We start from the raw sequence: 14,915 nt of genomic DNA, 5'->3' as shown, positions 1-14,915 counted from the left end.
TGGAATTCTGCTTCGACTCCCTTAATTCATCTTGTCGGGATGAACCCTTTTTTTTTTTAATGCCATGGTAAACAAGAACCTCTCTCCCTCACTCGCTTCTATACTCGTTCCATCTTAAATCAGCGGCCAAGGCCAAAGGCACGAGCGTGCAGCTTGATATTTAAGGCGGTATTCTCTATTCTGCCTCTTGAAGTAAGGGGTGGTGATGATTCCCGTTTGGTAAGAAAATGGCCAGTTCACAAGGCTCTGCATACATTTTTACAGTTTTCAATGAGGAGTAGATCTGATATAAACTTCTAAAATCCCCCATTTTACATATCTGGAGAAATCATAAAGTACATGCGTGAGTTTTGAAGGGGTGAGGTAATGTGCGAGCGCCCCCAGTGCTAAATTACACTGCAGGATGGTCCCCCTCAAAGCCCACATCTGGGATTGTCCCTGACAACTGGATGCTGTGCTGCTCTAATTTTGGTTACTTTGTTTATAACCCTATAATAGAGCCAGTGAAGGACCACAGGGCAGGAACGGAGGAGGGCAGGACACAGGCAGAGCAAGAGCACTCATTTTCAAAAAGCTTGTGGGGCTATTGATGTTTTTGGAAATGTGTAAATTTAGGTAAAATAAATAAATAAAAATGAGCTGCTTTGTTTCCTATATGTGTGATTATAGCAAACTTTAGCCTTGTTATTTGGTTTCATCCTGCAGAGAATCACGCCGCCGCTGGGATTCCTCTTTGCACCAGAAAAGCCTGCAAGTTGTGGCTTGTTGAAGTTGGGTAAACATGGATGTAACAATAATAGGAAATGTGTAATTATATTGGGAGCTGATCTGGGTTCAGTCGGCCCACTCGCTCCGCCTGGAGCCTGGAGTCACTGAGCATACATCAACACCGCATAGATGGTGTAAAATTACTAAGGAGACTTGATAAGATATTTCCCCTTGCGGACGAAGGATGGACATGCAAATGTTGGCTGTAGCGGTGCATCGAGCGCCTGTCATCCCTTCAGACATGGAGGTTAAACTTCCATCTTAAGTATGATTGGTTGGATTCCAACTCTTCTGTGAGCAGTTTCAGGGGCCGGTGGAAAGAAAAAGAAAAGACGTGACGACATCTGAAGGTTGCAACCAGGAGCCTCACGGTGATTTTCCCGTCTGTTAACATTTGTCCACACCTTCTTGAACCCTGAATCTGGCTCCTTCTCCAGGAGGCTGTCGCACCCAAATCTCGAGGGTGGATGAAATACATTCAGATGTCGAACTGGAAAAGCCAAGCACATTAAATATTTGTGGCTTAATTAAATTAAATCTTGTTTCTGAGTTCTGGAAACAACAAATCTCTAGATTTGGCAGTTTGTTGTTCGTGTTTTTAATAATTCACTCTAATTAACCTCCTGTTTTCTAAATTAAAAGCTTATGATATATCAATCACCCATTTAGGAATTCACCTTTCGCCTGCTTTTGTGTAAATGAAAGTGAAAACCGGTACAATGCAGAGGAAAAGCAAGACAACCCCCCAATAGTTGGAACGGCTTGACATCCGGTGGTCACAAACATTCTCTCCTTAATGGTTTTTCTAATTCAACAGATTCAACAGGACCAGAATCTGCTCCTTTACGCAAGGAGGAAAAAGGAGGAGCACTGCCAGAAGCACGCAAAATGGCATCCAGTAATATACTGGTGTGCATGTTTCTGGCCAAATGGTCAGACCCCTGTTAGTTACAGGCATGAAATCCTCAGAGGATTGTCAGACCTTACGCTGGTGCATTGGGTCCATGCGGCGCTTCCTGAATGATGAAGGCCGTGGCTGCTGAATTGACCCCAATCCAGTGGATTATCTACGGGACGCATCTGACAGAGCTCAGTACCGGTTTTCATTTTCAAGTGTGAATTTGAAGCAAGCCCTCAATAAACTGACTTTGAATGAAGATCAATATTGGTTTAAGATATAATGATATATTCCCTTTATTTTTTAAGCATACACAATTCTATGCAGCGTATTATACATGTATTTAATAATAAGAGTTCTGAATACAATTACAATTTTATAACATTTATGAATTGTATTCCACCTGATCAATCTGTTAACCTGCTCAAATCTCTGTGAGATATTTATTTGGGATCGGTGGACGGCTAGAACACCAGCAAAAACGCTAACGGTTGTTTCAGACGATGACCAACACGTCAATATGTAGAAACATATAAAAATCTATTGAGCTACGGAAAATCAAACGATGTCCTTCAAAGGCATGTTTTGTTACTAGTTCCAGTGACTCTGCAGGAAATAAAGACTCTTCATGTGAGCTGCACAGCCTTTACAGTACAACAGAACTGTAACTTAGATGAGCACCTACTTTTGACGCATATTACATCACGATCTCTAACAATGTGTCACAAAATATTTCAAGCAGAGCTGGACATTAGATGAAACCCAAAGTTTCTCATGTTAAATGGCACAAATGCAAATAATTTATTTCATGCAATTAACAAAAGCGAAAATAAAACTTGATTTTCAGACACTGCAGGAAGTTTTATTGCAAAATAAGCAACATTTTCTATTAAAAAATTTGCTTACAAACATACCTCGGCTCAGTATGAAAGACTTACGGATAAATTAAACAAAAAATTAAGTTGAACAAAAGTATTTTTTTTACTTGTTCTGTGAACGCATCACAGGGTGAATATTTATGATGAGATTGTGCAAAACAAAACATTTCAATATGTCCATGAGAAATTAAATCTGGATCAATCTCTAAATAGGAAATATCCCAATTTTTGAACACATTTGATTATAGGAGAAAGCATGAAGAAAACAAAGGATTCCACAGCATCCGATTTTTTATGACAAAATTTCTCCCTAAATAACTTATGCGTTCCTTGCCATCTGTATATTAGATTCTATATAAAAATACTGCTCCAGCATCAGAATCTCTTCATCTGTCTGCGCTCCTGTCTTCTTTGCTTCTTCTCATTCACTTCCTCTGGTGCCGCCGGGCTCTCTGCCATAAACCAGGGTCCCAGAAAGTTCACCCACAGTAGGTGCAGAGCGCGGGCCGGAGCCTGGCGCAGAGAAAACCCCAAGAAACAGTGAGACGTGAGGAAGACAAAAAAAAAAGACACGGGGAATCAGTCAGAAAAATAGAAGCTAAATCCAATTTATCAGGGGGAAATGGGAACAGAACATTTCTCACCAGCAGCCAAAGATACCAGAAGTAGGAGGAAATGGCGCTGAGAACTTGCACAATGGCCGTGAGCAAGATGACATCCTTCAGGTGCCTAAAACCAGAAACCCACAAGACAATAAATTCATTCATTCATTTTATTTTAGACAAGACAATCCGTAATTGTCCGGAGAGAGAGAGAGAGAGAGAGAGAGAGAACCCGCGCAGACACGGGGAGAACATAAAGACCCCAGGTGGAATCAAACCAAGCACCTTCTTGCTATGAGGCTACAATGCTACCCACTGCGCCACCACACCACCCCAGACTATAAACGATGGCTGAAGATCTAAATGTTTCAAAGTGCACGGCTGCACGGCGCTCTTCAGCAAGGCTGGAAGCTTCAAAGGATGGGAAAGAGAATGCATTCAAGGATTCTTCTACTGACTATTTACTGTATTTATGTACTTTTAGTTTAAGCAAAAAAAATAAAACTAAAAGAAATAGGCCGAATCATTTAGTTTCTTTGCTATAGCAGTGACTCCATTGGTGTATCTGACAACAAATACAATTAATACACAACGACCACAGGATTAAAATACAGGACGCAGATTGTTTCTCTTTAATTAAGGAGACATATTTTCAGCTCTGACTAATGCGGTGAAGCTTTGTGGCCACAATATACTCCATCATTAGAGGGTTAGGACTGACTGCATGCTGCCTGACAGGTGAACCCAGGGCTCTGGTGTGAGCTCCTTTACACTCGTCCAGTAATCTGCCTGAGCAAAAATTGGGCATTAAAGAGTATTTCCAGCTTGTTTCACGTCGCTCTCGTTTAAATTAAGGCCTTTTCCCACTCTTTTTTCTTAATATCTAAATCCTTCCATCCTTACTCAGCCAGGCCTTGTTCCATGTTTAAATCTATCCCTCCGTCCAGGAGACTTCCGTCCTCGGCAAACGCTGCCTTAGCCATGGCCGACATGGAGCGGTAACTCCCCACGTACACCGCGAGCGCAAAGAGGAGCATCAGCTAAAGGAAGAATACAAGGATCAGGACAAGAAAGGCCTGGGCAGAGATGACATTGCATCAAATATGGGGATATCGGCAGGTTAAATAATGTTAAACACACTCACCCATGTCCAAATCGTAGATGAACTATAGAAGATTAGAACATTTACAGCAGCATATATCGCCTGTGGAGCAAGAGCAGTGATGATTTAAATTTCCTCCTACAGAAAAATGTCTTGCAATTATGTTATTACATGTTTATTTAATATTCATATTAAAAAAATCACTTGATTCTTCTACATAACAGATGTTAGTTGCAACACGATCCATCAATTAAGTTTCTAAACATTGAATCTATACAAATAGATCACGGAAACCAGAGAGTACGACTGAAGTGGGCTTCGTTCGGATTCACTGGATGAACCGCCAGAAGCAGACAAGCAAAAACGGATCTTCATGGAACGGCCATTTTCAGAATTTTCCTGCAGTAAAACGGGACAGTCGAGCCACGGCAGACTGACTAAAGTGTGTGTGTGTGTGTGTGTGTGTGGGGGGGGGGGGGTATCATGATAGGTAATGATTAAATCTAGAAAAGATTATTTGTCTAGTTTGACTGAGGTTAGTAAACACAAACACCAGATTCACGGAGCATCCACCCCGCTGAACAGAAACAACAACAGCATCACGTTAGCTCTTACGTTAGCTCCCAGGATGACTCTGGTGTAGAACTTCAGTGTTGCCGCGTTCTCCTCATAAATCTGCTTCTTTCCCTTTGTGCCAACTTTTCCTTTGGGCTATTGGGGGAAAACACAGAGATCAGTTTCAGCAAAGTCTCCCGTCTTTCACCTGATCAACAATCAGTGAACAGATTAAAAAGGTGTCTTTATGATGCTAGTTAGCACAAGCATTCTGCTCCCTGTCATCTCCATGTCTGACATTCGTCTTAATATTTATTTTCACCAACAATAAATGACAATTATTTACTGTCCCCCTTCTAAATTTTTAGTGCAAAGTTTATGACTGATGTTTCTTCTAAAAATTATTTGCATTATAGTTTCTTGAATTAGGAGAAATAAAAGTAGATATTTTTAAGATATATCTGTATTATCTTATTTTTCTAATGCAAAATACGACTCACAGTACATGAAGAATTTGTACTACTAGTCCTGACCTCTAAATAATTGTTAGCATGGGATAGATAGAAAACAGTCGTTTGCCATTTTAAAGTATTTGACAGTGTACTGCATTAATGTCGCTCCATTCATTCCGATCGCTGGTCAGTGCCTCCAGACTTTCTTCCCTCTATTTTTGCCACTTTTTGGAACTTCTGCGTTCCTATGTGGTGGTGAGGCATTCTGTGGCTAACGTTCATCCTAAACTATGAAGACAGAGCTCATTCAGAGAGATCAACAATTTCATTTCAAGTTTAAATGTTTTGATGACATTCTCAAATAAATGAAAGCTTTAGCCTTCAAATCCAATGTGTCCCACAAACAGATGAATAATGTCTTATCACACAAATGAGGACTAAGATCAGTGTATAGTGGAAATATCTCTATTGTAAATAAAGTGAACAGCAAAAATATAAAAGTACATTTTATTTTTCAGAGAATTTTCCCAAACTTGCAAAATGTTTAATTGCCAAACTAAAATAGTTTTAATATGACTATTTACCGCTACTGTCCCGGACGTGATAAAGTGTTTTTAATTGTAATTCATGGTTTAAAGTTGTGGAAGAAACCGAGTCATCATTTTAGTGCATCCCTGATTGTATTGCGTTGGTGTTGTGTTGTGTTGTGTGTCTGATTCTCTCACCGCCATCGGCTCTCTGTGCCGCTGCTGCTGATTTCTCCTTCCGCTTCCTGTTTGACATCAACCTGTGACTCCTGCTCGAGTCCTTTACGACGTTACTGCATCAGAACAGAAACTCGGCAGCGGCACCCGGACAAGTCCCTTGCTGTAACACATCAGCGTTTGACGTTTCTGGTGCTGTACATTTCCGGCGCATTTAAATGACGTCATCAAAAGCGCTTTCTCGTAAATCTTGAATCGTGAATGGCGTCACCTGATCTGGAGGCGCGCTGCTGCGGCGACATTGCTAAGTGTTGGACTGCAACAGACGTCACATTGTGAAGTGAACCAATCGGCGTCAGGCTGAAAACATTTTTTATTTGTGATTTTACGAGCTAGCGTACAAATAAAAACAGAAGAGGGCCAAACTGACGATAAAAACAACTTTAATCAGCGTTAATATGGCGAAAACAAAGCAAAATTTGGCCCAGAAATTTGTGCAATATGGACACTTTTGTGGGTAAAGTTTTCCATATGTGCTGCTGTTTACTTTATTCCCTCCAACACTTATTAATGGCGAAACGGGGCTCACGTCGGTGGGTGTGGCATCAGATAGGCGTGGCCGTTCCATTCACTGATCTCAATGCCTGACTACCATCTGCTGGCCAATTATATACCCGCTCATTTTTTATTTATTTTTAATTTTTAAAATACACTCACAGTCAGAAGTGTAATTTGAGAATTATATTAACTATTGTATGACTCGAACAAATAATATTAATTGAAAAACATATTTTGATGGATATCTTGTGGCAACAAGTCATGAAGAAATGTTTTTTTTTTTTGAGACAACTGTTTTTCATTTACGTGTGATGGTAAACAAAAAAAAGATAACTGAGCTTCTATCACAGAGGATCCGAATCAAGTCTGTAATCGCATCCAGGGCCATCAATGCGTCAGGGTTTAGGAGACCATGCAGAACACTCCAGTCTTCAGATACACGGACAGGGTATTCGTTTATTCCAGAAATGGTACAAGACAAAGATGTCAGATTTCAGACAATCACAAGATTTATTGAACAGACAGAATTAAGTCATAAACTCTGCAGAGTTCATTCAATGGCATCGCTTTCCCTTTGGGATTAATAATGTATTCTGAATGAGACCTTACCAAGAAGAAGTCCAATCATCGAAGAACCAAGAGTCTGAACTATTTTAAGAACTTATAGTCTTTCTGGGAGGCTCTTTTTTTTTTACCTCAATCTATCCTCCTCCTGCAGACAATGCAGAATGACCTGACCCTGTTTTTCTATCTATTGGCTGGTTTCTGCTCTCAGGTTTGAACGAACACTCTGACATTCCAGACTTACATTTGATCACTCAGACCTTGAGTGCATGAAGAACAGGGCATTCAGTATTGAACTCATGTGACAGTATGCTGACTCTGTTATACTAGTTTAACAGTGAGTGAACCTTAAAGCATACCATAGTTATGATGTATATATATATAATGATTTGAGTGAGCACATATCTGAGCAAACATCACATAATATGATGAATTGTGTATTAACAATATCCATCCATCCATCTTCTTCCACTTATTCTGGTCTGGGTCATGGATTTCCAGACTTCCCCGTCCCCGACCTTCCCTCACGCGTGAACAAGACCCCAAGATACTTGAAAGCCTCCACTTGAGGCAAAAATTCCTACCTTTGCTTAACAATATATATAGATTAATTATATGATTGACTAAATATCTTAACACATCAAGTTGGATTCTGAGCATGTCCTCTGTAGTGGACATTTGTCCATCACAGATGACATGCTAACTGGTGGGCTGGGTCCCAGGAGGATATGTTAGAGTTGAGAGATTATTTTGTTCAACAGCCCCGAGAGTGAGTCCAATACAAAACAGGATAGTGACTGGTCTCATTTTACAACCTATATTCTCAAGTGTCAAATAATTAATGAAAATGTAAAGTGTGCATAAATAATAATTTGATATGTAAAACCAATCTAATAATTGTATGTATTATATGATAGGCTACAATAAGCATTGCTTCTGCCTATTCTTTTTTTGGTTGTAATATATATTTTGTCTTGTTTAAATTGTTTTTTTTGTCCTAATCTGACAACCAAAATAAAACTCATCATCATCATTCCGATCACAGGTAAAATACAGTCTGTGTGAGCCTGGAACAAAGAATACACAGAGCTAGCAGTAGAGCGCTGTACTGAATTATCAAACACTCAAAGTGAATGTTGTAACTGGTGGTAGAAGAACATTACCAAGAACTATAAGAGAATATAGGTATGGCATGGATTTCCATTATTAAATTATTAAAATCTAAAGTTTAATTCTATTTCTTTTATAACAAGGCAAATATCCTCTTCTGTACCAAAATACAATTAAGAAATCTGAGTATAATATTAGCGCATCAGTATTTAGAATTTAAAAAAAGTTAAATTATAATGTTATGGAAGAAAGTAGATCAGAATCAGATAAACAATGACAGAAACCGTGTTTTTAGATTAAATGTGTTGTTTTAGGTTGGTGACGATAGGGGGCGGGCCTTTTTCCTTTCGCGTTTCTTTCTTTGACCATCTCGACCACCGTACCAAATATACAACCAGCGCTGGGTCGAGTCTCTGCGTCCTGCTTGCTTCCCAGCTAGTTAAATGTGTCCGGTTGGGAAGTAAAGCTTATTGTTGGACTGACCGGCCCTGACCCAAAATGGACTACCTGCTCCAGGTGAAGATCGGCGCTCTGTTCGGGCTGCTGTTCTTAACTCTGCTTTTCGGCTTCATTCCTGCTCGGGTCAGATGGTTCAGGGACACAAACGGAACAGGTTGGTACACATTATTATTATAAACTATTACCGTTATCTTCTGGGAACTTGTGATGTCTGCAGTAAAAAAAAAACGTTTTCAGCAGTTTTTTGCGTAAATTTTAAATTCATTGATTAATGTGCAGCATTCGTGCAGCATCGTTTGATTCCTGGACAGCTTCTTCCTTTTATTCCAGAAAGATGTCAGCTTTATTGATGAGACAGAATGAAATGAATCAAAAAACTCTGCAGACTTTAACAAGGGGAATTCTGATCCTCAAAGAACAGAGTCTATTCCACGAGGTTGATCACATGATTGATTGTGTCTTTAACAATGTATATAGAAGCATTGTATAATTGAGTAAAGATCTTTACACTTGATAGATTTAATAATTTATGCGTGACCCATCTAATCAAATGCTTGAACAATAGATCAATTTGTTTGATTTTATTAACAGTTCTAGAAGCTGAAGTCATTAATGGAGTTCACTGATAAAACGTGGCTCTTTAATCAGTGATCACCTGAAACAATCCACGGATAAATCAATCTCGGGTCAGTGTGTACTACGTTTAATCATCGCCTCCTTTCATGGCAGTCAGCTGACAGGGATGATGCCTGAAGCCCCAGCCCTTCCATCTATAAACCATCTCCACGTTTAATCCTGTCTATGCAAGGAGAAGGAAACTGCTCGGGTAGTGGGCCTTTGGGTTGAGTTGCAGGAAGTGAAAGCAAAACTGTGATTATGATGCGATAATTTGTCACATGAAGCTTCAGTTATTCTGCCTTTGGAGGAATTAGGAATGATTTCATTTGGAGTCCCGTGACTGAGACAATGTCATCGATCATTTATGGGCTAATCTGTTTGATAAAGTTAGAATACCTGGCCTGTTTCACTCTGAAGCCACTGATGGAATAAACCGGGGGGGGGGGGGGGGTATAAACGTGCATGATTTCTATAAGCTATTTGAAATGTACCTCGGCCTGGACGACGGAGAGCCTAACACAGACGTGCTTAAAATGTTAAATCATCAAACCAGGGGACACTTTCAGTTTGCGTTAGTTCAAGTCAGATGATTGGCTAAGAAAGAAGGAAAGTAAATAAAGTCAAAACACGCAACTAAAATCGATCCCTGTCCAGCCCTTCCTCCACCCTCCTCTGTCCTACTGTGGAGTGGAAGGATCAATGATTTGTTTTGCTTTTAGTTCAATTGAACGCCGACATGTAATTAAGAAATGATCTTGATTAACCTTTTTTTATTAAAGCTTGCTGTGTTTGCCTGATGTAATTTGCCTTGCATGTAAACTCGTGTTTTATCCTTGCGTTTGTAGAAACCCACCGGACAGTTCTGAGTCTGATCAGCTGTTTTGCTGGCGGCGTGTTCCTGGCTGCTTGTCTGCTTGACATCATTCCAGATTATCTGTCGGACATCAATGCTGAGCTCGAGGCGCAGAAATTTGAGGTGCGTACGAGCATGGACTGATCTGACAAACGTGTTCACGTACAGTACATGTTTTAAGGTTCATATTCTGCTATTTTATTTATTGGTGCTCTTTTGTAATTTGTTCCAAATTGACGATGGTACACAAAACAAATGCGAGAAATAAATTTGTCTTGCCCTGCGATGAGCTGGCGTCTTATCCAGGGCGTGGCCCGCCTCTCGCCCGTAGATATAGGCGGCTGGAGATGAGATGATTGGCTCATCTTCAAAACAGACAAATAATAATAAATGATATAAACCAAGTATTGTCAGGGCGGTTTAGATATGCCGTCTGTGATGAATGAGGGTCGAGCTAAATGTGCTTTTCCTGTATTCTGTTTGAAGTGTTCCAGCGCTCCACCGGATCAGAACCGGCCTGTTAATGTCTTTATATCTGTCCCTCAGTCCAATTTCCCCCTCCCAGAGTTCATCATGGCTTCCGGCTTCTTTGCTGTCCTCATAGTGGAGAGGATTGTTCTGAACTGTAAGGAGGTTCGACGGCTTGGAGGGGAGACGGAAGCCCTTTTACCAGGCACCAGAAACGGGCACGGACACGCCCACGGACGTGCAGCAGACGGTGATCCGGAGGACGGGGGTCACCATGTCCACGTTGACTTCCAGGCCCACTCTCCCTTTCGTTCCTTCATGCTCTTCCTCTCCTTGTCGCTCCACTCAGTCTTTGAGGGTCTTGCCATTGGCCTGCAGAGCACTGACTCAAAGGTAAGAGGACTCCCCCCAAATCTTATAATTTATATCAGTAAGTTCCTCAAAGTATAGAGAGTCTGTTGTTCTCTCAGAAGAAGTTTTCTGTCCAGTGAGGAAAAAGTCAATGGATAAATGAGCCAGTCATGAATGTCTGTTTCAGACTTGTTTCTCTTTTAACCTTTTTTTTTTTCCTTCCTGCAGGTACTAGAAATTTGCATCGCTATCCTCGTCCACAAGAGCATCATCGTGTTCAGCCTGTCGGTGAAGCTGGTCCAGAGCGCAGTCGGTCCTTTCTGGGTGCTCGCTTACATCACGGTGTTCGCCTTGATGTCGCCTATAGGCATTAGCATCGGTATCGGCGTGACGGAGGCTCGGTTAGCGGCCGGAGCGCTGATCCAGGTCGTCCTGGAGGGGCTCGCCGCGGGGACATTTATCTACATCACCTTTCTAGAGATCCTCCCACACGAACTCAACTCTCCCGGGAAGCAGCTTCTCAAGGTCTTCTTCATCCTGCTGGGTTTTAGCATCATGGCAGGTCTGACGTTTTTGGGCTGAGACTTCCGTTTGCAGGAGGTGACCTGCTTTGTACCAGCTACCGCAAGCCCCCCCCCCCCCCCCCCCATTTTTTCAAGGATAACTTTAGGACAGAAAGGCAAATTGTCTTTATTAGAAAAGGAAGAGCTGATTTCTTGCTGCATGCTGATTTGATTGGAGTGAAAGGTTGAAATGTTTTGCCTAAATTGATGTTTTATTGCTTTCCATATATTTTAAAAAACATTTTATGCTGGAGAACAACAATATTGCCTTTTTAAATTTATTTTTGATGTAAAGCGAGAGAGCACAATGATGAGTTTGTTTAATTAATGACTGACGGGAGGACTGGGAAAATGCAAGACAAATCACTTTGCCTGTTCCGTTTATCACTGGTCAATAAGATTTGTGAACGACTACTGGTGAACTTTGACCCCAGTGAGAAAAGCACTGTGAAACAAAAGGTTGCATCTTAATCATTTTATGCATTCATTTTATCCCCCTCAAAATCTTTCAAGTTTACATTTGAGCTATTTAATGACATTTTACGTCCAGTGTTCCGTATGGCACGCTCTCTGTAACCGGCACATCTGGGTGGCTGGCCTTTTTAATTTATGCATAATGTTTCCCACTAACTGGGTTTATTTGTTGAACACCGATATTTTAGTCCAATGTTTTTAGATATCATCTCCGGTTTAAGGTGTTTTCACTGCTGCGTAATAATACACTGGTGTAATTGTAAACTGACTGTTGCCTTAAGAAGTTGTGAACCACAAAAATGCAAATGGTGAGAATATGTGGGATGTTTTATTTTTTTTTGCACATTCCTAACAAATGATAACCTCCATAACAAATGTAAATAGATAAATGTCTATTATTAAATTGTATTGACATCCGTTCTGATCAAGGTTGATCTGATGTTTTCTGCATCTGCTGTAACTGAACCAAACCGATCCTGTATGTCATACATACTGACAAAATATGCCGTTATTAAATCAATGTTTATCTAGAGTGCTTTTGGTTCCCTTTTATTTATTGTGAACTGAGAGAAGTGCAAACCTCGTAACTGATTGTGTTTTACTAGCACAAATATACGATCTTACCAAGCGAGTGCCGTGCCGTACACAGTATGTTCAGTTTATCATTAGCTTAAAGCTATGCTATGCAGGACTATCCATATTGAATAAACAGACACCTCAGACTGTGTTTTATTGTGTTCAGGATTTTTTTGGGAGCTGGGTTTGGGACTTCAAGCAGCATCGGGCAAATTATGCTCAGTAATCCTTCAAGAATGATCCAGTGGATAAAATATTACATAAATGCAGTTATTTTAAAAAATTGATTGAAGAGTGAGACTGGTCCGATGTACCGGCTTCGGTGTCTGGCGCACACTTCCTGTTTTCCTCTGCGATGGTGTCATTTCCTCATGACAACAAAGGAGGAGCTTGTGGTTGTGTGTGGGCAAAATATTGAAGAATAATGTCTACAGTTCAGTGCTGTTCATGGGTTTATTGTTTTATGTCACATTCAACATACATAATAAATAAAACACTTTAGAAAAGATCCAAACATTATTTTAAAACACCAACAAAAAAAATTATATCACAATATTTACACATTTGAACTTGATTTGAGTATTTATTTTGTCCAAAACAAGTTTGTTTGTTAATATTTGTTAGCCATCTGTGAGGTATTATGTGATTCTCCTATACGATTAAATATATAATTATAAATTAATAGTTTCTTAAAATAACACTACTTCAAATTAGTCAAGTTTTTTTTACATGAAGGTGAGCTACATAAAAAATGATCATAAAATTATTGTGAAGATAAATATAGTTGTTTTTAATCTCATGGGAGCTGACTGAATATTTCTTTACCCCTGCTGAGGATCAGTGTTGGTAACGTTTTCTTGTTGTTGTTGTTGTTTTTATTGTTGCTGTGACAATGTGTGAGGAGGGTTTTGCTGCTTCCACTAGGCGGGAGTGTCCTTCCTGTGATTGGCAGCTACAGAACAGTTTACTACAGAGATAGGAGGGAGAAAGAAGCGACTTTTATGAATGAACCTCACTGATGCACGATAAGATTACTATTAGACCACTTCAGGGATTGTACTTTTTAAAAGATGCCTTGCATATTTTCTCTTTTACAGATTATGCTTGTTCCACAATGGTGTAATTATATAATTTGAATGAATGAAAATGCAGGAAAATTAAGTGAACGATTAACCAAAGTAATCCAAAGTACTGAAGTACTGACTTTAATGACATTCACCGAAGAGCTTTTGATACTCGTTACTTTTTTCATTGCAATTTTCTTTTAAAATTATCACAATTTGTCACTTTGATACCTTTGTCACCAATGATTTAAGTCACTATCGTGAAATTGAATGATGGTTCAATGAATCAACATATAGTTGACCATGGTGTTTCTCCCTGAGGGAAGTAAGGTGGTGCAGTGGTTAGTGCTGTCTCCTCACAGCAAGAGGGTACCAGGTTCCAATCCTATCTATGCGGCGTCTGTACATTGCATGCGTGGGGTTTTCTTCCCTGGTTCCTCCCACCTCCAAAAACATGCAGTTTATTTCGGTCAATCGGCTACCCCAAATTGTCCGTAGTGTGTGTGTTTGTGTGCGTGAACAGTAGTCTGTCTCCGTGTGGCAACACACTCGGGCTGTACCCCTCCTCTCAGCAAGCTGGGCGAGACTCCAGCAACTCTTGTGACCCGGAAAGCGGTAGAAGATGAATGAATGAATGAATGAATGAATGAATGAATGAATGAAAGCGGTTGTCACTGGACAGACGTTATAAATGTTATAAATCGCAGAAACAAAAGCACTGGTCCGTCTGATGGGACATACTGGGTTTCTCTGCCAGGGAAAAGGAGGCCATTCAGGACTACCCACTAATGAGAAGTGCTGATAGAGGGACGCCAGTGGAATACAGTCAGTTTGCCAGTTCTTAATGACAGAGGCCTCAGTGTGTGGAGGGGAGAGGCCCACTGGAGTGGACTCTTCCTCTGTTACCCTACAGTTCATTAACCTTCTCTTCTAATCAGCTCAGAAATGTCCCTCTCTCTCTCTCTATTCTCTCGCAGATACGAAGCAGATGATGATGGAAAAAAAAAAAAAAAACCATTAAGATCATTCTGGACAGTTTTTATGATAGTGTAAAGACATTTGTTAGCCTTGAAGTCCCTGATATGAGGATTAATGTATTTGCACATTTGATATAAACCTTGATGACTGAGAAGATATACTATCGGTACTATAAAAAGTTGAATAGACACTGATCACATCCCCAGTCGATGTGATCAGAGTGAATAAGAGGTGTGCGTTGATCTTCAAATAGAGTAATCAATGAGTTTTACCAGAAAAGATGTGTTTGATGTCGTTCAGTCATGGATAAATAATCTACA

The 14,915-nt window shown here is 40.2% G+C and overlaps 2 protein-coding genes across 2 annotated transcripts; one reads left to right on the top strand and one right to left on the bottom strand.

Annotated features, from left to right (window-relative positions):
* Nucleotides 1–1,964: 1,964 nt before the first annotated feature.
* On the bottom strand, nt 1,965–6,157 carry tmem208 (transmembrane protein 208). The gene is made up of 6 exons (XM_068739790.1): nt 5,981–6,157; nt 4,864–4,959; nt 4,291–4,350; nt 4,050–4,186; nt 3,189–3,273; nt 1,965–3,057 (listed from the first exon to the last, which is right to left on the bottom strand). Exons 1-6 carry the CDS (start codon nt 5,984–5,986, stop codon nt 2,920–2,922), a joined length of 522 nt encoding a protein of 173 aa, XP_068595891.1. The 5' UTR covers nt 5,987–6,157; the 3' UTR covers nt 1,965–2,919.
* A 2,532-nt stretch (nt 6,158–8,689) lies between these two features.
* slc39a1 (solute carrier family 39 member 1) lies at nt 8,690–11,522 on the top strand. Its single transcript, XM_068739609.1, has 4 exons — nt 8,690–8,804; nt 10,114–10,244; nt 10,668–10,982; nt 11,169–11,522. Exons 1-4 carry the CDS (start codon nt 8,690–8,692, stop codon nt 11,520–11,522), a joined length of 915 nt encoding a protein of 304 aa, XP_068595710.1.
* The last annotated feature ends 3,393 nt before the right edge of the window (nt 11,523–14,915 follow it).

Source organism: Brachionichthys hirsutus, chromosome 1 (assembly GCF_040956055.1).
Source record: "Brachionichthys hirsutus isolate HB-005 chromosome 1, CSIRO-AGI_Bhir_v1, whole genome shotgun sequence".
Taxonomy (NCBI): domain Eukaryota; kingdom Metazoa; phylum Chordata; class Actinopteri; order Lophiiformes; family Brachionichthyidae; genus Brachionichthys; species Brachionichthys hirsutus.
The sequence above is the reverse complement of the archived record's forward strand: the minus strand, read 5'-3'. Positions and strand labels throughout refer to the sequence as shown.

Bases quoted from the DNA above. Each gene is read 5' to 3' on its own strand.
- slc39a1 (XM_068739609.1), top strand. From the start codon at position 8,690: ATGGACTACCTGCTCCAGGTGAAGATCGGCGCTCTGTTCGGGCTGCTG. The intron at 8,805-10,113 runs GTTGGTACACAT...TTGCGTTTGTAG, and splicing joins CAGGGACACAAACGGAACAG to AAACCCACCGGACAGTTCTG. The intron at 10,245-10,667 runs GTGCGTACGAGC...TCTGTCCCTCAG, and splicing joins TCGAGGCGCAGAAATTTGAG to TCCAATTTCCCCCTCCCAGA.
- tmem208 (XM_068739790.1), bottom strand. The intron at 4,351-4,863 runs GTAAGAGCTAAC...CTTGCTCCACAG, and splicing joins GAGTCATCCTGGGAGCTAAC to GCGATATATGCTGCTGTAAA. The intron at 4,187-4,290 runs GTGAGTGTGTTT...TTCTTCCTTTAG, and splicing joins CATCTACGATTTGGACATGG to CTGATGCTCCTCTTTGCGCT.